General features: G+C 50.9%; 7 protein-coding genes across 7 annotated transcripts; 5 read left to right on the forward strand and 2 right to left on the reverse strand.

Annotated features, from left to right (window-relative positions):
* Positions 1-310: 310 nt before the first annotated feature.
* THG1 (tRNA-His guanylyltransferase) lies at positions 311-1,168 on the forward strand (the record flags this gene model as incomplete). The annotated part of the gene is made up of 1 exon (XM_064870021.1): positions 311-1,168. The coding sequence occupies one exon, from the start codon at positions 311-313 to the stop codon at positions 1,166-1,168; it is 858 nt and encodes a 285-aa protein (XP_064735518.1).
* Positions 1,169-1,278: 110 nt separating this feature from the next.
* On the reverse strand, positions 1,279-2,438 carry PMZ80_001579 (uncharacterized protein; the record flags this gene model as incomplete). The annotated part of the gene is made up of 2 exons (XM_064870022.1): positions 1,279-2,230; positions 2,293-2,438. The coding sequence occupies 2 exons, from the start codon at positions 2,436-2,438 to the stop codon at positions 1,279-1,281; spliced, it is 1,098 nt and encodes a 365-aa protein (XP_064735519.1).
* Positions 2,439-4,521: 2,083 nt separating this feature from the next.
* PMZ80_001580 (uncharacterized protein) lies at positions 4,522-5,838 on the forward strand (the record flags this gene model as incomplete). Its single annotated transcript, XM_064870023.1, has 1 exon — positions 4,522-5,838. One exon carries the CDS (start codon positions 4,522-4,524, stop codon positions 5,836-5,838), a length of 1,317 nt encoding a protein of 438 aa, XP_064735520.1.
* Positions 5,839-6,377: 539 nt separating this feature from the next.
* PMZ80_001581 (uncharacterized protein) lies at positions 6,378-7,562 on the forward strand (the record flags this gene model as incomplete). The annotated part of the gene is made up of 1 exon (XM_064870024.1): positions 6,378-7,562. The coding sequence occupies one exon, from the start codon at positions 6,378-6,380 to the stop codon at positions 7,560-7,562; it is 1,185 nt and encodes a 394-aa protein (XP_064735521.1).
* A 1,502-nt stretch (positions 7,563-9,064) lies between these two features.
* Positions 9,065-13,905, forward strand: PMZ80_001582 (uncharacterized protein; the record flags this gene model as incomplete). Its single annotated transcript, XM_064870025.1, has 4 exons — positions 9,065-9,477; positions 9,524-10,863; positions 12,409-13,826; positions 13,900-13,905. 4 exons carry the CDS (start codon positions 9,065-9,067, stop codon positions 13,903-13,905), a joined length of 3,177 nt encoding a protein of 1,058 aa, XP_064735522.1.
* A 909-nt stretch (positions 13,906-14,814) lies between these two features.
* PMZ80_001583 (uncharacterized protein) lies at positions 14,815-15,291 on the reverse strand (the record flags this gene model as incomplete). Its single annotated transcript, XM_064870026.1, has 1 exon — positions 14,815-15,291. One exon carries the CDS (start codon positions 15,289-15,291, stop codon positions 14,815-14,817), a length of 477 nt encoding a protein of 158 aa, XP_064735523.1.
* Positions 15,292-17,189: 1,898 nt separating this feature from the next.
* On the forward strand, positions 17,190-19,284 carry PMZ80_001584 (uncharacterized protein; the record flags this gene model as incomplete). The annotated part of the gene is made up of 2 exons (XM_064870027.1): positions 17,190-17,590; positions 17,637-19,284. The coding sequence occupies 2 exons, from the start codon at positions 17,190-17,192 to the stop codon at positions 19,282-19,284; spliced, it is 2,049 nt and encodes a 682-aa protein (XP_064735524.1).
* Between the last annotated feature and the right edge of the window lie 548 nt (positions 19,285-19,832).

Below are 19,832 nucleotides of genomic sequence, written 5' to 3' on the forward strand. Positions count from 1 at the left end.
GTACCTGCGAACAGGTCCATCTCGCTGGCCTTCGTTGTCGGCAAGCACAGTCGAGATATTGGTCCTTGCATAAGCTCTCACCACAGCTTTGGATCATTGCATAGTCAAACCACATCTTGGCGCAATGTTTCAGGCTCATGTCGTGCTGAAGCATTCACAGTATCTGTGCCATGAGCGCAATGGCAAGCCAACAAGCACAATACAACTTAGCTTGAGATGAGCATAGCGCATGAAGCAATAGCTGACCGTCCTCAGATTATCGGACCACTATGGCTTCGTCAAGCCCAACGACATTCGAGCGCTCAGCCTCATGAATGCAGCGGCTCAGCACACTCTCCAAGTCCTCCCCGATATCATTATTGGCTACGGACATTCAGATGAATACAGTTTCGTCTTTCATAAGTCATGCACACTGTTCGAGCGGCGGTCGGCGAAACTTGCCAGCACGATAGTGAGCACGTTCACGTCGGCCTATGTCCATTTATGGCCCAAGTTCTTTTCAACACCTCCTGAGACAGGGACATTCTTCTCTCTTGCCAGAGAAGATGATAAATTGATCAAACATGCAGAAACCGAGCATGTAAGTGGAGGTAAATCAGGATCATCGCCCACTACAGCAGTTCATACAGAACTCGACATCGCCTACCTCCCAACATTCGATGCGCGCTGCGTGGCATACCCAAGCAATATCAACCTGAGAGACTACCTCTCCTGGCGCCAAGCCGACTGCCACGTCAACAATCTCTACAACACGACTTTCTGGGCTCTAGTACTACGCGGCGGTATGTCAAACACCGAAGCCGAGGAGTTCCTAAAGGGCACATTGAGCAGCGACAAGAATGAGATCTTGTGGAGCAAGTTCAGTGTCAACTACAATAACGAGCCCGAGATCTACAAGAAGGGCAGTGTGGCATTCCGAACATACGAGCTCGTAGACCTACCAACGCAGCAGGATGACACATCGCGTCAAGGTCCGAATGCCGCTGAGACAGAGGAGATAGTCGAGGAGCAAGATCTAAGCAAGACGCAAAAGGAGAAGATGAAGAAAGCGCGACAGAAAGCGGAGATCGTTGTTGAACAGATCGACATTATTAGGGATGAGTTCTGGCTGAGAAGACCGTGGTTGCTGAGCGGTAAGCTGGGCAACCTGACGAGTCGAAGTGGATAGACCATGCTAGATCGGTGCTTTTAGTACACGTATCTGACTTTACGTTGCTCCTCACATCTTGCTTCTTTTTCATTGTCCCTCGGCTGCTCACAGCGAGGACAAGGACTAGACTACAACTTGGCTTCAAGTGAGGAGTTCTCCGGCGTCTCCCTAACTCGATACACCAATTTCGCTCGAGACACCTTATCGTTCTTCATATCCTCCATTCCATGCAATGCACCCTCGAGACCCTTTTCTCCGACCTTCTCAGGGTGTGTCTTCAGCTTGCCATCGTGAAGCAACTTCTCCGTGATATCAAAGAACTTCTTAGCAAACTCAAAGTCCTCTGGCACCGCGGGCGTCTTCCTCCCAGCCTTCTCAAACTCCTCGTTGAAAATAGTGTACATGAACGTCATGGTTGTCTCGACGCCTTCCTTTGGCAACTTAACAGGTAGAATCGATCCATATCTCGCTCCTGAAGTGTCTGATGACATCGCCTCAGCACAGATCTTGGCCGAGGACTCAAGAGAGATAGTATCCCACACCAGCTTGAGGGAGTCGTTCGTGTCCTTGTTGATATTCTTGCCGCAGTCCTTGTCTTTATAATCGTAGACGGCGTCAGCACCAAGTGATTTGACGAAGTCGAAGTTGTGGGGGCTGCATGTTGTCAGGACCTTGTAACCAGACAGTTTAGCGTACTGGATCGCAAGAGACCCTGTCGCTGAGGAGCCACCGTAGATGAGGACAGGTGTGCTGTCTTTGATCGGATCTGTCGGCAGATTCAGCTTTAGTGCCTTTTGATACAAGCCTTGACCGACAGTCGAGACACCAAGCGGGAAGGTAGACGCCGCTTCGAAGGAGAGGCTGTCTGGGATCTTGACCATGAGGTCGCCTTTGACCATGGCGTATTCTGAGAAACAACCATCCTCAGGTTGGCTGTAGTTGGCGCCGTGGGTGGTGCCGGCAATTCTGTCGCCTGGTTTGAATGACTTGGTGACTTCTGGGCCGACCTCAACGACTGTGCCCGAGAAGTCGCAGCCCGAGATGCCATTCTCAGCGGCTCTTTTGCCGTTGATGTGCTTCCTGTGCATCCATGTTAGTGGACCGCACGGTCAAGCTGTGATGGGACTATTAAGGAGACTTACCAGTCTGTTGGGTTCAGAGCAATGCTGTCTACCTTAGCAAGTAGATACGTCGGTCGGATCTTAGGGACTGGAACGTTGCTTGAGACTTTGGCTTGGTTGCCATTGATGACGATGGCCTTCATCGTGGTTGGGACAGAGTTAGCCATGTTGCTGGTCACAGATCTGATTGATGGGTATCGGAGTAGATTATTTGCTATGGTCTTGCTGTGATGTATGTTCAGGTTTCTGGTGCAAAGCTTGATATGTCTGGCAGCTACATCGTGCCACATGTTCAGGTGGTTTATATTTATTTCGACGAAGCCGCGACCGGCATCTCTTTCGTCATGCAACTTGTTGAGTTGGAGAAGACCAAACCTCGTGCATATATCGCGTTAGGTAAGCATTGTAGCTGTCGTTCATGATTTGTGCCTTAATGCCTGCATATCATATGCATTATTTAGCGCACTAAGGCATAAATTCATTGGTCTGCATACAGTTCGTACGTGGGAGCTCTCGAGACAGTAAGCGGTCTGGTGATGCTCAATGGCTCTTCTCTCCGGTTGGATACGCCATGTTCACCGCGTGGCTGAGCTAGGAGTCGTTAGGCAGAGCTGTGGAAGTAGTCAGCATGCGTGAACAGGCGGAGCTACTGGTCGGGGGGCTTCACTGGGTTATAGCAGTTGCATCAAGCCAGGGAAGCTGCGCATTCGATATGTTGGAGATACGAAAGGCGTATGGCGGATGCAGCGCAGAGGACAGGGGCTGCGGGATTTGTATTGTTCGGGCAAGCGGGGTTAAGTCAGCATGACCCAGCGAATGTCTTTCATGCAACATGCTGCCATAGTTTGGCATATCAGCCACTTGAGATTCAACGACACGCGGCGCGTACCGACCGTATTCGTCTCCGGGTCGAGGTAACATAATCCAATGATCCCGCCAAATGATCCAGCCCTCGTTCCACTCTTTAGCTGCATCAAAGCGAGGTACCGCATGGCTTACGTGCAGCCCAATATGTGCCTATGGTTGCCAACTCCGGGAAAGGAACGGCATCGTCTCAACGGCGGTTGGCGACTTGGCTGCCCCGCCGGCTCGTACTGTCGACCAACTGGCTTGTGGCGTGTCGTTGGGTGGCCCGATCAAATTAGAGTCCCTGCTACGTCAGTATACTCACAAGCATGTCATCGAATGGGCTTCGAACTCCTTCCTCATGCCATTACTCGCCGCCTTGATATCTTAGATCCATCGAAGATAGTTAGTACATACGATGTATACCTGTCTTTAAAGTTTCCGCCGGATATGGCCTGTCTGAAGAGTCCACCCTTGGTTCGCAGCGCTCATCTGAGAGCGACAGACCGTTCTTGTGGTGCTCAATGCGACAGCAGCATTGAACAGCGATCAGGAACGTGCTCACAACTTCTCCCATGCATTTGCCATTTTTCCGCTCAGACAGTATGACACCATTGTTGTATGTGTCCGATAACTCACCGTCTTCGGAATTGCAAGGTGCACGACCGTATCTGCTCGCGCGTCCTGCTGGCGCATGATGTCGGCCATTGGTGAGATGTGCTCGAGGTGTAGTCGAAGAGACTTCAAAACAAGCTACAAACCCCAAGGAAGAGGACATTGCAAGTCTCGCTGTTCCTGCGCCATTTGATTTCTCACAGGGACGCCTCATCGCTGCGATGCTGCGGCCTCTGCCCTAGCCAAGTTGACTTTCCTCAGTCGCGAGAGCCGTAACACATCTGTAAGGCTGCTATTAGGGGAGAATGTCGAGCGGTAAAACCACAGCTCTTCGCTAGAAGGCCGACAGAAATAACCAGTGACTGAATACTTGCGACTGGAAGCTCAGCAAGTATTAGATACGCAGATCATTGCTTTGATTTATTTGACGGATCGGATGGAGGCTGACGGCCAAGCCAACTTTCCAGGTCCGAGAGGCTGAGCTCCCCCCTGAATCAAACAAGGATGATAAAGTAGCGAGCTGATGATTGGTTCTGAGTGGGCGACCTCGGCTAGCGCTCGCCAAGAGCCTGAGAAGCCGGGGCAATTCAGCAAAACAATGCGGAGGAACCTAAAACAGCCTCCACGCCTCGCCTGGTACTAGCTACCAAGTTCCTGCAAGACTTTGCCTTGTCGAATGATTCTTGTACAATCCTTCATGGACAGCGTGAGTATGTTCCTCTGTAACGACTGCCCTATCCGCCACGAGACTGGGCGAAATGTCTATGCCAGCAAATATCTGCCTGCACGATGAACACGGCTAGCAATGATGCTAAGCCGTCAAAGCGACGTCGCAAAGATACCGGTGATAGCCGAGCTGAGAGGAAGAGGGAGCTCGATCGAATAGCGCAACGAGCAACGCGCGAACGCACAAAGAACAAGATCGCAGATCTTGAGCAACGCCTGGCTTCTCTAGAATCTGGTGATAAGAATACCGAAATAGCTCAGCTTACCAAAACCATCGGTGAACTTCGGGCCGAAAATGGCAGGTATCAAAATGCCCTGGTGAAGATGAGGTTTGCCATCAACGAGGCGCTGGACGAGAACGAACCGGCACTATCTAGACGAGACTCTTCATCGACGACCGTTTCGCAGTTTCCGATGCTGAATCCGTCACGCTCGAACTCGATGGTGGAAGCTGTTCCGGACGACACGTCAATCGTCAGTCCAATACAATCCGAGGGTATTGTCCTAGCATCAAGTAGCTTTCAGCCGCCTACTCAAGCTCAGCGACTACAATCTCTATACGATGCGCAAGGCTATAGTCCACCGACACCCCACGAATATGCCAGCCTTGATGTCCATCAAATCTATGAGTTCTTCGAGTACGGTTCAGGCAACCACTTCGCCAACCCTTCACCGTTGAGTGCGCGCATGCCTCCTGCTGCTGGTTTCCTGCACATCGCCCCCGACGAGCAGAAATGGAAGACTTCTGATGACGCGTTCGGCCATGCCCTTCAGGCCAGTCCGATAGTCATGGAATTTGACGAAGGCCTACTGGCGCGAGCTATTTTGCTTGGGTGGGATAGCATTGGTCCTGCGGCGCAACATCCCATCCTCTACGCTCTCCAGTGTGTCGATCAACGAGTCTTTGGAAAGTGGACTTCACGTCCACAGAGACTAGCTTTGATGTACATTTGCGGATGTGCTATGCGATGGAGGGCAACTCCCACAGAAGAAAATAAGTCGAAAGTACCTCCTTGGTTCCTACCTCGCCCAGCTCAAGACAGGATCCAGCATCCGCTTGTGATTGACTTTCTGGTCTGGCCGGGTCTTCGAGAACGACTGGTCTTCGAGTACGAGAAGTACAACGTTGACGGCGACTTCTCGTTTTGCTTTGTGGAGTATTTTCACTTCTTCTGGCCCTACGCTGACGAACAAGTCGCTCAATATGATCAGACTGGGTTAATATGTGGTTTAAGCAAGCTCTTTCGCGAATTTGTCTATGAGTTGAAGCACTGGACGATGCTGCCAGGATTCTTCGACAGGTTCCCGGAAATGCGAGCGGACATCGATATGTTTGTTCAGCCAGCTACGATTGAATATCAGAAAGGACAATGGACCTGATGCTCCGGAAAACATACACACATTGATGCCTCAGACAGCACGAGATGGTGTCAAATTCTACTATATTGGTCAGCAAGGAGACCGCTTCCAAGAACTCAACTCTTGCGCCTACTGGTGAGACCGTAGCTTGACGGCCTTGGAAGAAATTTTAACTTCAGCACTAGCAATTGTTTCCCGGTTGAGCATAGTTTCATCCTCGCAGCTACCAGTTTCCAACCAATCAGAGCTGACGACACCAGCAAGCTTCTCCTAATCCGGTCTAGCGCTACAAGCACAGGTACTACCAAAGCTTCTTGCCTTACAACCAGCGAGATCCTCACACATCGCTCGAACCAGCCTACAGAATGCCGTCTACTTCAATCCATTACAAAGCATGCTCCGGAGATCGCAGCTCAAAAGTCAGCAGCAAATGCACGAAACCATATAGAAGGAAGGCCGTCGACACTCCTGTTTGATCGTTTACATCAACGAACACAATAACGCCCATCTTCAACAACAGCTCCAGGCCAACCAGAATAGCACAGAGCACCCATACGACAATGTCTCCCTCTCACCCCGCAATCGTTACAGTCCGCCCTTCCTCCCCCCTCCAAATCCTCCAAATCCCAACACCCAACCCAACCACCAACGAAGTCAAACTCATCGTCCAATACACAGCCAGCACCCCTCTAGACCACCACCAAGCCAGCGCACACCTCCTCGTCACACCACCACAGATCCTCGGCGACGGCGTAGCAGGCACCGTCCTCTCCACCGGGCCCGACGTAACACGGTATAAACTCGGCGATCAAGTCTTCGGGTTCGTCTGGCGCAATGCAAAGGAGAAAGCGCACCAACTGTATTGTGTCTGTCCTGAGAATCTACTGGGACGGGTACCGGAGGGGAAAAGCATGCAGGAGGCCGTGGTGTTGGGGAATAACTTTGTGACGGTGTGGCATGCGTTTACGAGGGAGTTTGGGTTTGAGTTGCCGTGGAATAGGGGTCTGGATGGCGGAGCGAAGGGGAAGCCGGAGGGGTATGTTCCGCCGAAGAGGGAGGTAGAGACGGAAGGTGGACGGAAGAAGTGGATCTTGGTCTGGGGTGGGAGCTCGAGTTGTGGGATGTATGGGATTCAGGTGTTGAGGTATTATGGGTATGGGAATGTTATTGCTGTTGCGGGGTCGCGGCATCATGGGACTTTGAAGAGGTATGGTGCGGAGGTGTGCTTTGACTATCGTGGTGAGGGGGATGTTGTGGAGCGGGTCAAGGAATTTGTGTGGAAGGATGGTGGAGAAGTTGCTTACATCTTTGACTGTATTGGGAGTTTGGAAGGTTCATTGAGGCCTGTTGCACGGATTGCGAGCGCGGAAGGATGCAAGATTGCTGTTCTGCTGCCCGTGGTTGTCAAGGATGCCGCTCCGGGAGTCAAGCCTGAGTACGAAATGGATGTTACCAAGTGTGCGGATTGGGCGGAGGGCGTGATGCCTAGTGGTGTGCGGACGCATTTCTGGATGGACAATAAAGTGCTAGCAGAGACTTTGCAGACAGAAATCATGCCATGGGCGCTTGAAACTGGAGTGGTAGAGCCGAATGCGCAAATCATTGTGGAAGGGGAGACAATGCTGGAGCGGGCCCAAAGCGCGCTTAATATGCTGAGGGACAAGAAAGTTAGTGGTGGACGCCTGGTTTGGAGAGTAGCCGAGCAGAAGCAGGTCGCGGAAGCTCTAGACGGGATCAGGCAGTGAACTTATGATTACTGATCTCCAATGATCTAGAATCACGAAACGCCAGGCAATATGATCGTGCTGAGCGGTACATGCTCCTGTGCACGTGCTAGGTAGAATAACCGTTCTGGTGGAGCATAGCGGACAGCTGTACTAAGTACGAGGCTCAAGAGTCCTTCAATACTCTCGACAGTGGAGACCTCAAACACTCGTTTGCTGTGAATCCGGAATAAGCCGTGAGTAATGGCCAGATCACACCGGCTTATGATGGCTGACATCGGATGAACAGCTAACGTTCGTCCTTGGTGTTTGGTACTGTAGCACAAGCTTCCCGAAAATCGCGTTACATGAGTTCGGCACCATAGGGGGAAATATCTTGGCCGCCGATGTCTTCACAAGGTTTATTGCTGGATGCGATTTCAAGAGGAGCCACCTCAGGTGAGAGGCGAGCGGATCCATTCTCGCATTTGCTTCACTCTAGGGTCGGAAAGAAGTAGTTGGAGTTGCGCCGTCCGGAGCTATGGGCCGCTTCGCTGGTGCGCCCCTCGAGGCCATTTGGAGCTCGATTACAGCTTCAATCACTGTCAAAGTCACATGGCCTTTCCGATCGCAGCGCGACGTCAAGCGCTGTTCGGGAATGCCGGCGGTTTGGGCCTCGGTCGTGGTTTATATGGCGGCATCTCGCGATTTGTTGTAGAAAAGTGAGGCTGATGGTTTTGCTTTAGGCTGCAAGGCGCAACCAAGACGGTGTCCGATTTGTCAAATGCTATCAGGCGGACGAATACGAAGTCCTCTGCATGCGGTCAGAAAGTTCACCGAAGCTCGCGTAGGCGACTTGCAGCCTTTGCCGAGTTATTATGGTGTTCTTTTCGCTCGTGGTCATAGACTGTCATGCTCGTTGTTGATGCTGAAAGAGGAAGCATAGGCAAAGTGAGGGATCGCTGCTGCAAATGTATGCTCTCCAGGCGTTTCACAAGGTTAGTGTTAGATTTTAGATTGGGCATGACTGTGTGCATACTGATTCTTGAATGCAGATCGCTGCTCACTTGCCTTCCAATCAATGCCCTCCCGATGGTTCAAGTCCAACGATACCAACGGGTTGCTGCATTTGCGAGCTGTACATTGCCTGATAGGGCTTAGTTTGGGTGCTAGGACGCCAATTCTCGGGCATGTATTGGGCGGGATGACGTTGCCTTGTTCAATAAATTATTATTGCTGCCCAGTGCGCGGTGCATTTCGAGTCTTGAAAGTGCTGCATTGCTGTTCACACTGCACGCTCCAGGACTTATCTGCTCGTGGTGAGATCTCTCCTGCGACAGCGTCACTGGCTGCTTCAGTGTGGACTGGTATGCTCCTTGATGTCAATTGGTATTTCGACTCGAGACACCGAATTGATAGGTTTCGGGCAGGCCAGATCGTGCCTGCACTGCCTCCGTCAGACCTTTATCATGTTGATTTAAAATCGATCTTCTGGCTAAGATTGACTTTCCGTTCAGTAGCACAGTTCAGCCCAAGATGTAGTTATGGTGGAAGCCTTGGGCACTGCAGCCGCCGTGATCGAAATCCTCAAGGTGCTGAGAGGAGGAATCGAATTCTGTCAGTCCTTCAAGGAGGCACCTCGCGAATTGCAACGGTTTGCAAATCATTTTCGGCTGCTCTCAACAGAATTCGAACTGTTCCTGCTGATTACTCGGAGAAGCAGGAAGTGGTTGAGCACTAATGGGGAGGACGTCTGCCTGCTCAACGATTATGTTGACATTGCCAAAATTGCTCTGAAGGACATTCGGTCAGAACTGAAACATGAAGTGAGAGGGACGACATTCAAGAATCGACTAAGATGGAGTCTGTACGGGAAGGCCAAAGCAGGATCACTGTTGGTGGAGCTCGGCAGGCTGGAGTCATCCATGAATCTGATGATGGGCTTCGTTAGTAGCATGTATGTACCTAGTATGCTGCAAATATATGATCTAACCTATTGATAGTAAGCTTCGGAGAACGCAACTTGCTGGGCCTAAGGATGGGTTGGCATGGGCGTCGAGAAGTGCACAGAAGCTCAACATGCATCGGCCAAAACTTAGAGGGTTGAGGCAGCCACAAGTAATGTTAAGGATTCATGCCAAACATGACAAACCAGCGTTGCACTCATCGAATATGCAACTGCCTTGCCAAAGAACGGTAGTGTTGAACAATGCAAGAGGTGTTGGCTCCCGACCATCAATTGCACCCTCCAGCTTATCGAAATGGCATGGTCGGACACTGCCTAGCACACACCCGCAGGCCCCATCGAGGCTGGATTGCTGGGTTTCAGGGCATGCCTCTCGGTCGAGGTCAGCTTCACGCAGTACGCTGGTCTCGAGCGAAGCACCCATCATGATAGCCGCTCGGGATGGTGATGTCCGAACTCTGCGGCGGATTTTGCGGGAGGATCGTGATGCAAGATATTGCTCGACCATTGACAAATTAACACCTATAGGTGTAGCCATACAGCATGGCCAGCTGGCTGTTGTGGAACTCCTCCTCGACAACAAAGGCGACATGAACAGGACCTTCGGCAGATGGAAGATAACAGCGCTTGGTCAGGCACTGAGATGCCGACAGTTTGATATCGCCAAACTTCTTGTTGAGCATGGCGCTTCCTTCGCCTCGAGAAACATTTCGGGGTGGACCCCATTATTCTACTTGTGGGCTGCGGAGACCAATCCTTCTGCAACACAGTACCTGGAGCTGCTTCGGAAACGTCCAGATTTCGATCTACTGCACCAGGATGGAGTCGACTCCGATGGCTGGAAAGCTATGCATCGCGCTGCTTGCTTCGGCACAGCAGATGACGTTGAGCTTTTGATCATGTTCGGCCTGGATCCATTTGCGAGGATTCGATCCACTGAAGAAGAGACAGAGTGCAACAGATGGACAGTGCTTCATGTGGCTGTGTGGTATGGCGCACAGGCTTCGGTCAAGCTGCTTTCGTCGCAATATGTGTGTGGACCTGGCATTGATATCATGGACGACAATGGTTACACTCCTCTGCACCTGGCTATTCTGCGGAAGCGACTCGACATTGCGGCCATACTGCTTCAACACGGTGCTGATTCTTCAAGGAAGACACACGTTGTGTGGCCAACCGAAGCGAGTGAGGCCGTCGGCGCAAGGTACAATGCGGTGATGCTCGCTGCAGAAGCTGGCCGTGGCTTCCAGCAAGAATTCGGTGCACTCCTCACAGTAAAATCGCACGTACCCGTCGTGCTCAGGGCAGAGCCAAGGAGGGATGGAACAACAGTGAAGGAAGTGGCCACCGAGATTCACGTTGTGGAGAGCGAGCCACGTATGCTCTTTCCAGTCGCCACGAAGGGTTCAAGCTTTGAAAGTAGCTCTGTTGGCGTAGTGCAGGTTGATGGTGGCTGCAGACGAACACCTAGGCTGGCAATTGCGCTGCTTGTACTCATCGTTGTTGTCGGACTTGCCATAGAGATGGGACGCCATTAGGTTAGAGGAATCGGCCCAAAGATACTGGACGTCCTTCCCACATTGATGCTGCGATCCTCCGCAGGCGATCGGTCGGGTAGTAAGCGTCATCCTGATCGTGCTGTGTCCATTCTTGTGCCGTATGATCAATGTCGGTGAATAGCAGGCCAAAGGTAAAGTGGAAACGGCCGCGTGGTGCTTTATTGAGAGCGACTGGCAATCCGAGCAGTGTCGATAGTCAACAGGAATGTGATGAAGTTTCCTGCTATTGCATGATAGAAAGTAGTATAGTGCCCAGACAATACAGGCAACCTGTATGCAAAGGTGTCTGTCTCGAATTCGTGCGTTTCTGTAAGAGAGTATGTGCTGAAAGGCACAGAGAAATGCATCAACGAATCTTAAGTTCGCCCGTACATCTGCGGACACTACCGTTGCTTAACCGTTCCACATGCGCCAACTCCGATGCTTTTTGCCAAATGTCTGAATGTCGTTCAAGCACAGTGCCACCATTGAATCATCTACTCTTTATGTTTGTATCTACCCTACGATCAGTGCCTATAGCGACGCGTAATGTACCTCATCCGTAAGTAAATTATTAAGTTTTGCTGACTTGGAGGGAGCGAGAAGAAATGTTGCTGGTTTCATCCGGCGGGCTAAGTAGACATAAGATGCAGCTCTACCTTCCCGTGTTCAAAGACCAGCGAAAGTTCAGGTTGCTTACGCTCTTATATTATTAGTCTAAATTTTAGGTCACGATGCGTCTACGATAGTAGTTACAGCAGAGGCTAGCTGTAATAGGGGAGGTAGTATAGTAGGAGTGGTGCTGTGTACACTGTTGTGAAAATGTAGAACAGACATTTCGCAAAAAACATCGGAGTTGGCGCATGTGGAACGGTTAAGCTGCGGTAGGACACGCAAGTTATTCTTGCCGCCGACGTGTTCGCGATCGACATCGCTTTACAACCCACCTGGTGGACAAACAACGTTGCCGCTTCAAGTCCCAGATAGGGAAAGTGAAGCGGCAAGCTGGTAAGTTCACCAGGTGACAACCTTCTGTATTGGTTGCTCTTTGTGTTCTTCATGCCTTGTACAAGCGTTGCCCAAAATTTGCTCAACCACTCGAATACACATGCAATCACGGTTCACAAGCCTTTGTAGTGGATGGTTAGACTCCACTGAATAGGCAAGTCGTACACATTGTGCCTCTTTGCCTAGTTCGTGTCGAGTGTAGAGTGTATTCCTTATGGTCAGCGTCAGCATCGAGTACTGACGATCTCGGAACAATGTGATACCATTACCAACAGCAGCGTCCTACGCAACTATCAGAGACTATACTCAGCAGAACAGCTTCCATGAGATGAGACTATGTCCCAACCCCAACGTTACACTCACGAGCCTCTCCCAGATGACGAAGATGTGATTCGGCTCCTGGTGGTACTACCGGACGTCAGTGGTGGCCTGCTGCAATGCAAGATCGAGGAAGGAAGGACAATCGAGAAATACACTGCTCTCTCTTATACCTGGGGCCCGCCCACACACGATCAAGATATCCTCCTGAACGGCAAACTCTTCCAAGTCAGGCGGAATCTGTGGGACTTCCTGCTGGTTGCAAAAGACAATTTTCTGCGCACGAAGTGGTGGATCGACGCCGTGTGCATTAATCAGGATGACACTAGCGAACGAAATCGCCAGGTGAAGCGGATGGCCCAAATCTACTCTTCGGCTACGACGACATTGACGTGGTTAGGTTGCTTCGGAACAGCAGGACAAGAGATTAAAGACATCTCTCCATCTGACGCTCGAACCTCAGTCGAGCTGAGAGACTTCAATGCTGAGCTCGAGGCTTGTTTAAACGTCTTCCGGGCACGTTCTGTCCCACCACAGCATAACAAGCTTTCTCGTAAGCTAGGTGAAACTCCAGACTACACCGTCTTCGGGCCCGTCAGCTCAGTGCTTGAGCTCATATGCCAGCATCCTTACTGGCGAAGAGTATGGATTGTGCAAGAGGTACAGCTGAGTTCTTGTCGAGTGGTAGTACTCGACACGCTGAAGATGCGGTGGTCTTTATTGGTTGAGATCCTCAACTTTGTGATCGGTGCTCAAAGTTTGCTACGCTTACCCTCCGTTCACATTCTGTTAGCGAAAAATGGTGTCTTCCGGAAGTTCGTGAGCCATGAACAGAGCCGATTCCATCAACAATTGAGTCTGCGGTTCCCTCGCGAGACAACACGCGGGTCGTTCACCTCACTACTTTCCAGGGCTTTGCTTTCTGGTATCTTCTCTTCACAATCAGCTCATGTAGAGCGAGCTCGCTTGCGGGATCGCTATTCTGACCATGGGGTCCGCCAAGTAACATGTCCCAGGGCTTTAATGCAACGACGAGAAACTTCTGCTACGATCAGGTTCCTGGATCTTATTCGCGGCTTCGAGAGCTCTATGTGCCATGACAAACGTGATAAGATCTACGGATTTGCTGCACTGCAAGAAAATGGCCTCTCATTTCCGATCGATTACAAACTCTCCATTTACGGTCTCTATTTCAGAGCTTGTCGTTTCTTCTTATCGCCGGACAACGAAGACGACCCACCTTATGGATGGAAATGGGCTACTACAGCATCAGTGCTCCTGCGACAACTCGATATCGGCCTCTTAGATCTGATACTCAGCGATGTGGAGCGAAGAAGTTCGATTGTCCTAGTGACTGACAAAACAGACAGCTTCAAAACTGAAGACACTGCTCAATTTACACAGACTTTCCACACAGACGACCGCTCCTGGCCTCCGTACGTGATCTCGGGTCAATGCCCGAGATGCTCGAGTGCAGTACGTTTCCAAGCCCGGCATATTCCAAGCCTTCCAAGCTTCTGCGCCTTACAATGCCACACATCGCCACCAGGCGTAGAACACCTTGTTATTTACAGCATTATTGGACCGTTTGAATATCATGCTCTCCGTTCATCACGGCTTGGTAACGCCCTCGGGGCGATGGAAACAGCTTCCGATAGAGATGCAGCTTATCCTCACGATTTCATGACGCTAACAATGCTGACAGACATTGTGCGCCTCCACATGGTTTACCTCAAGGCGCGACCTCAGGAACGACACAAGAAGCATCACGCTCGGTCCAGGATACCTTGTGAAACGTCTTTGCTCGAGTATCTCGAACAGCTCCTTCTGCCAACCACGAAGCCTTGGGGAGAACGAGTCACGAAGCAGATGATGAAAGCCTTGGGCCTCGAAGAATCGACGGAAGCGTATTTGGTCCAATGGTTCGTGGCGGAAGGGTTCAACATCGATCAATGGTAACATGGTGTGCGCGGGGCCAACATTCTAATCGAACACCATGCGCCATGTTCATGAGAGACATATCATTCATAATGATTAGAATTGCGACCAATCGAACACACACGATCAGTCTACTCAAGAAGCGGAAGGACTCGAATATTAAGTCAACCAAGCACCGCCAGAAAGATGTTATAACTAATCCACCTTCACACAGCGTGTCCCATCCCCTCCCATCCGATCCGTACCGTCTCATTCTGACCTACTCTTGGCTAACTCCTCCGTCTTCTCTTCAGGCTCTTCAGGTATGGTAATCTCTGTAGGACTTGTAGACGACTTCGTGAACCTGCCACCGCTGCCAGTATCTGCAGAGCCCCTTGACGAGCTCGTCTCTGTCGAGAATGGCGTCCTGTTCCTGTTCCGTTCTAACATTCTTCATCGGTACCTCTGACTTCCCTCAATCCAACCTCTGATGATCCTCAGTTCTGCAGGTACAATAGCAATGGCACGTCCGTTCGGACGAAGTCTGTCATCGCTGAGCCGCACGTTCTTCAAGCGCCTTCTTCATGCGTTCTCGGTGTTCTGCAGATAGCGGATGCTGCACCTTGCCCAGCATCACTTCTCTCCTAGGCCACACCAGATCAGAACACAGCTGAAGGACATCCTCCTCCGTCAAATCCTCTTTATACGCCCAAGGTATCAAGCCTCCTTCTCCTGCGTCAACAATGTACCAAAGCCCAAGGTTATCTTTAAGGAAATAGATATCTTCGTGGGTAACGCATTTTAATACCGGGCCAAACCCGTTGATATTGTAACAGTTCGCAATATTTGCGTAGTTGGGATCGAACATTCCGGAGACGTCGTTCATGGAAGCAGGATCGTTGGTCCAGCCTTCAATTTCGGCTTCTGCGCAAAGTCCAAACTTGTAATGCGTAACAGGCTGGGCATCGTTGTCCTGCATCTTGTACTGATTTGAATTGTAATAAGGATTGAACTGGGTTGCCATATCCACGGGTGGACAATGATGATCAGTATGTTTGGTGACAAGGAACTCCTGTTGTACTTCAACTATTGTTGGGCGATGATCAACATCATGGAAGTGAATTCGCCAAAAATATATAATGACTCAGGAGATCTTGGCGTTCCTGGATCTGTTCTGAGTTGCGGCTCCACTAGTGCGAACAAATCAGCTCAAATACAGGCACCTGTTTTCTTGCATTGGTACTGTGTTGGTCAACTACCTGTAGATCAGCAGGGAGACCGTCGTGCTCTGGCAACCATGTGTATCATCAAGCTATGCGACTTATGTAAGTAGCAAGTCAAAGGCAGAAAGGGATCTGGTGGTGTTCGCTCTGCACTATGAGAGACTCGCATTACGATGTGGTGCCGAGAAACAATAGACGCGATGAATTTGCTCTGCTGAATAGCAAGAATTCAAGTCCTGCCTTGGGGATCAGAGAGGATCGAAAGTCTCTTAGAAAGTTTCTGTCACAACTTCGCGTGTTCGTATGAGCCTCTTAGTGCTAACGGCTTTCATGCACAGTATTGAGCTTGCCGCTTGTGCCAATTCCTGGTGCACTCACTACCTTGCGAATAGCAATGGGCAGGAGATCGTCAATCGATTTGTTGAAATCATCTTGTGATTCAGCAACAAGGCGTCAGTGGAGCCCAAATCCTATAGCTGCGGAGCTCGCCAGTCCTTGTCGCCTATGCGTGTGAGATCTGGCAAGCTAAAGATCGTCCAAGCGTCAAGTCGGTTGCCAGCCAAAAATGAGAAGCATTGTTATCTTTTAGACGCAGAAGATTCCTCTATGCTGCGTTGCGTAGGTGAGCATGTAATGTCAACTTGTGGATGGCTCCAATACCAACGCGCGCTTCCCTTCAGCCCGCCGCCCCTACTCCCATTGTCTTGCGGTGGGAAGAATGCTGAGCAGTAGCATGCAAACGTTTGCAACTATACGTTGGTATTTCGATATTGAGATGCCTGGTAGTGTTGCCTATCTTGTTCATGTCCCCAAACGTTTCGAAGGAGTGCTAGGTGCTTGCTTTGGCCGTTCAGGACGCTGTTACGCGGTGACTGCACCTCCACATCATGCCTGCCGGGCCTCGTATTGGGATCGTCCACGAAATGTGCACCGTCGAGTCGACTTTTCATTCCCATCGACGCCAACCTCTTCGCTAGATTTGGTTTCCATGCTATGAGGCAACCATTTGTCGCGACACTGATAGACATACACAATCCTTAATTCCATGGTATGGCAGGCTTAGGTCTCGGCTTTGGTTTTGGCTGCGGCTTTGAAGGCATTCCGTCGACAGACTTCGATTGTTCGGGGTCGTCCTCCGTAGCAAGGACATCTGGTTTGCACCCTGCAGGTATGAAAGATGCGGGACAAGGTCACGTGTTTTGTCACGTGCCTTTAGCCATTAGGTAGTTGTCGGCTTGCAGTGCCAGGGGAAGGCAATAATCCGCGAGCGATACCGGGAAATGATGGTTACTCTTTGGTCTCTACCTATCATGCTAGCTACGACTGCCGTTCGACGAAGATGTGCAGTCTTGCACAATGGCTTCTGCCTAGATCGCTTGGTGATTTCGTGGGCAGAAGGCAAGAAGGCAACGAATGAGATTCAGCAAGCAGCAGACCTGCTCCACACACCAATGCACTTCACCCTGACGTGGCTACCTTTTCCAGGCTAAGGGAAGCCCATCAGCTGATCAAGTCTACCATGTACGAGAGCGTCAGCTGCTGAAGTAGTAGTGACAATGGCCAACCTTTTTTGCCAATGGTCTTTCCACTCAAGGTACGCTCCGCCTCTGACCATATTAACTTTACAGATCCAGAAACTCAGGTTTCTGCCGATAACGCAGCGTAGTCGTTTGTGCCCTTTTGCTACCCACTGAGGGCCATGAAAGGGCCTGGAACACCTGCGGTGCTCGAAGAACTACGTGACACGTTGAAGACCGCTCTTCACTACTGCAAATCTACGACAAACCCGCCCGAAGAGGTCGGAGAAGCACTACTTGCCTATGCAACAGTGTACTTCGGCGTTGAGGAGATCCTAGAGTTGGCTCACCGATCTGCTAGATCCGCACAAACTGCTGACAAGGACGTTCGCATCTTGAGGTACCAAGTTGAGGCAGCACGTACAGCGTGCAAAGACATTAGAGATGGTCTCAAAGGACAACATGGACGGCCCATCCGGCGAGGATCGCAATGGCAGCCTAGACGTAAGAAGACCGCCTTCATATTTTCCAAGCTATCGGTGATCATGGACGCCATCAATTCCACGGCACTGCTTATTGCTATGTACGTTATCCGAAGTACAGCTTGAAGCTTACTAATGTGTGCACAGGAGACTCAAAAGTACTCACCTTGATGTCATGCTGGCAAACCTCGACAACTTGCTAGCCGCTAGCAAGTGTAACGAACAAAGTACAGCCGACCCGTTCGCAGAAGGGTTGCCGACTCACAATATATCGAATCTAAACGGCACGCCCAGATCTCTCGAGGCTAAACTGGTCGAATTACTCAAGCCTGCCAATGTAGCGTTCTTGAGGGCCGAACTTCAGACCATGCATTCATATGCTACCAAGCTAGCGGTTGGAAAGCCCTCGCGGTTCAGCGACCGAATGCTCGATATCTCCATGCTGGACTGCTGTTGCTTGGAGATTACCCCTGGTTGCCCGCCCGGTCTCTCGCCACGGATGGTCTCGTACCATTCGAGCCACATGGTCGCTGCTCGCGAAGGCAATGTGGAAGCTATGGTCGAAACCATGAGTGCGGCTTCTGAATTACAGTACAGCTTCACGATCTCTAGTCTCACACCTATCTTCTTCGCTATAGAAAGTGGGAATGTTACAGCCGTGCGATACCTTCTGGATATCGGAGTCGGTGCCAACGATGTTTTTGGCAGGCAAAATACTATACCGCTTGCCGCGGCTTTGCAGTTCAGGCATCCCGGCATAGTCGAGCTCCTGCTGAAGGTATCAGATCCGCGTGTATCTTTCCAGCATAGGAGCCTTGCGGGATGGTCTCCCATGACCTACATTTGGTTCAAGCCGCAACCAAACCCACCAGCTTCTGATCTCTTGGCCCTACTGCGGTCCAGTCCTTGCTTCGGTTACCTCCATCTGGACGTATATGACGACGACGGCTGGAGCGTTATGCACCGTGCTGCTGTCTATGGGGCTGCTGAGGACATACCGATACTAATCGAGTATGGCCTGGACGCTTTCGCTAAGACTATTAAGCCGAAACCAGAGCGTGATGAGTCAGAATACGATCAGTTCTCCGTGCTGCAGCTAGCAGTCCATTACGGCAGGCTTAATGTTGTCGAGCAACTCCTCCCACACTACGTTGCTCGGTACGGCAACGTTGACCTTCCGGACAGACGAGGCTGGACGCTACTGCATATGGCCGTTGATGAGGGGCACCTTGACGTTGCTCGAATGCTCGTCGTCAATGGAGCGAACGTGGATGCAAAAACAAAACGTACCTTGAGTGATACACCTGGAGACGATCGGACGTACAAACATACGCCTACGTCTCTCGCCAAGAGCTACGGACCGGAGGTCTACAAGGAATTTCTCGTGATTTATCACAGTGCGAAGACTGGAACTTGTCCCCATCAAAGCAGCAAGTCCATCACAGCTCCACGATCACCGGGCCAACACGACACCACTAGCAGTACAGCCACGACGTCGAACAATCCTTCACTCGCACTGCTCGCCTCGCGCACCTATACAACGCACGATATGCAGATCTCGCTAGCCAACGGCATCGCCGCTCATACACCCAGCTCAGCCATCGAAGCAAGAAAGTCCTTCGAAAAGACCTCTGTTTCGGGTCGCGCACGGGCACAATTGGGCGACGTGTACAACGTGCGTCACTATCATTACCACATCGCTCCACAACGCAAAAAGCGTATCGGCCCGCGGAAGAGAAGATGTAGGCGTCTACAGAGACTCTATCGGCAGCTCAGCTTCCTTGACCATGGTTGATGTGTTGTCTCCTTAGGCACCTTAATTGACAGCTAAGTTGGCTAGACCGGTTGCTTACCAGCGATAAATTACAAGGTACAATAATATTGAAGCCATCGACATCCTCGTCTCCGCCATATTGGTTGCGTGAATACCATAGACAAAGATTCCGTCTGCGCATGAATCATCCCTCACCAGCCACTTCAGTCTAAATGTCCGAGCCATGCTTCATCTCCAACCTCCCTACCTACGTTGTCTTGATTTCCTTGTCCACCTTCCTCTTCTCGCCTGTGACACGCAAAGGGATCACGGGCCAGTGTACTCAGGCCGCTGGCTATATCTGCACTGATTCGCAATCCGAGCGGTGCGGGCTACACGTCGCTGCCAGTACCTACTAGTTCAACATAGTCCAACAAGTTATGTAAACTAGCACATGACGCAGATCTTAGGCTGTGCGTGCGCGACAAAAGCTCAACTATTGCAGTTCGTGGATGTACTTTATGCAGCGCACTGCATGACGGTCGTCCAAGACCAAACCTCGGATTCAATAAACAGCTAACGAATGTGCC

Source organism: Knufia obscura (genome assembly GCF_036327395.1).
Source record: "Knufia obscura strain CCFEE 5817 isolate CBS 148926 chromosome Unknown scaffold_1, whole genome shotgun sequence".
NCBI lineage: Eukaryota > Fungi > Ascomycota > Eurotiomycetes > Chaetothyriales > Trichomeriaceae > Knufia > Knufia obscura.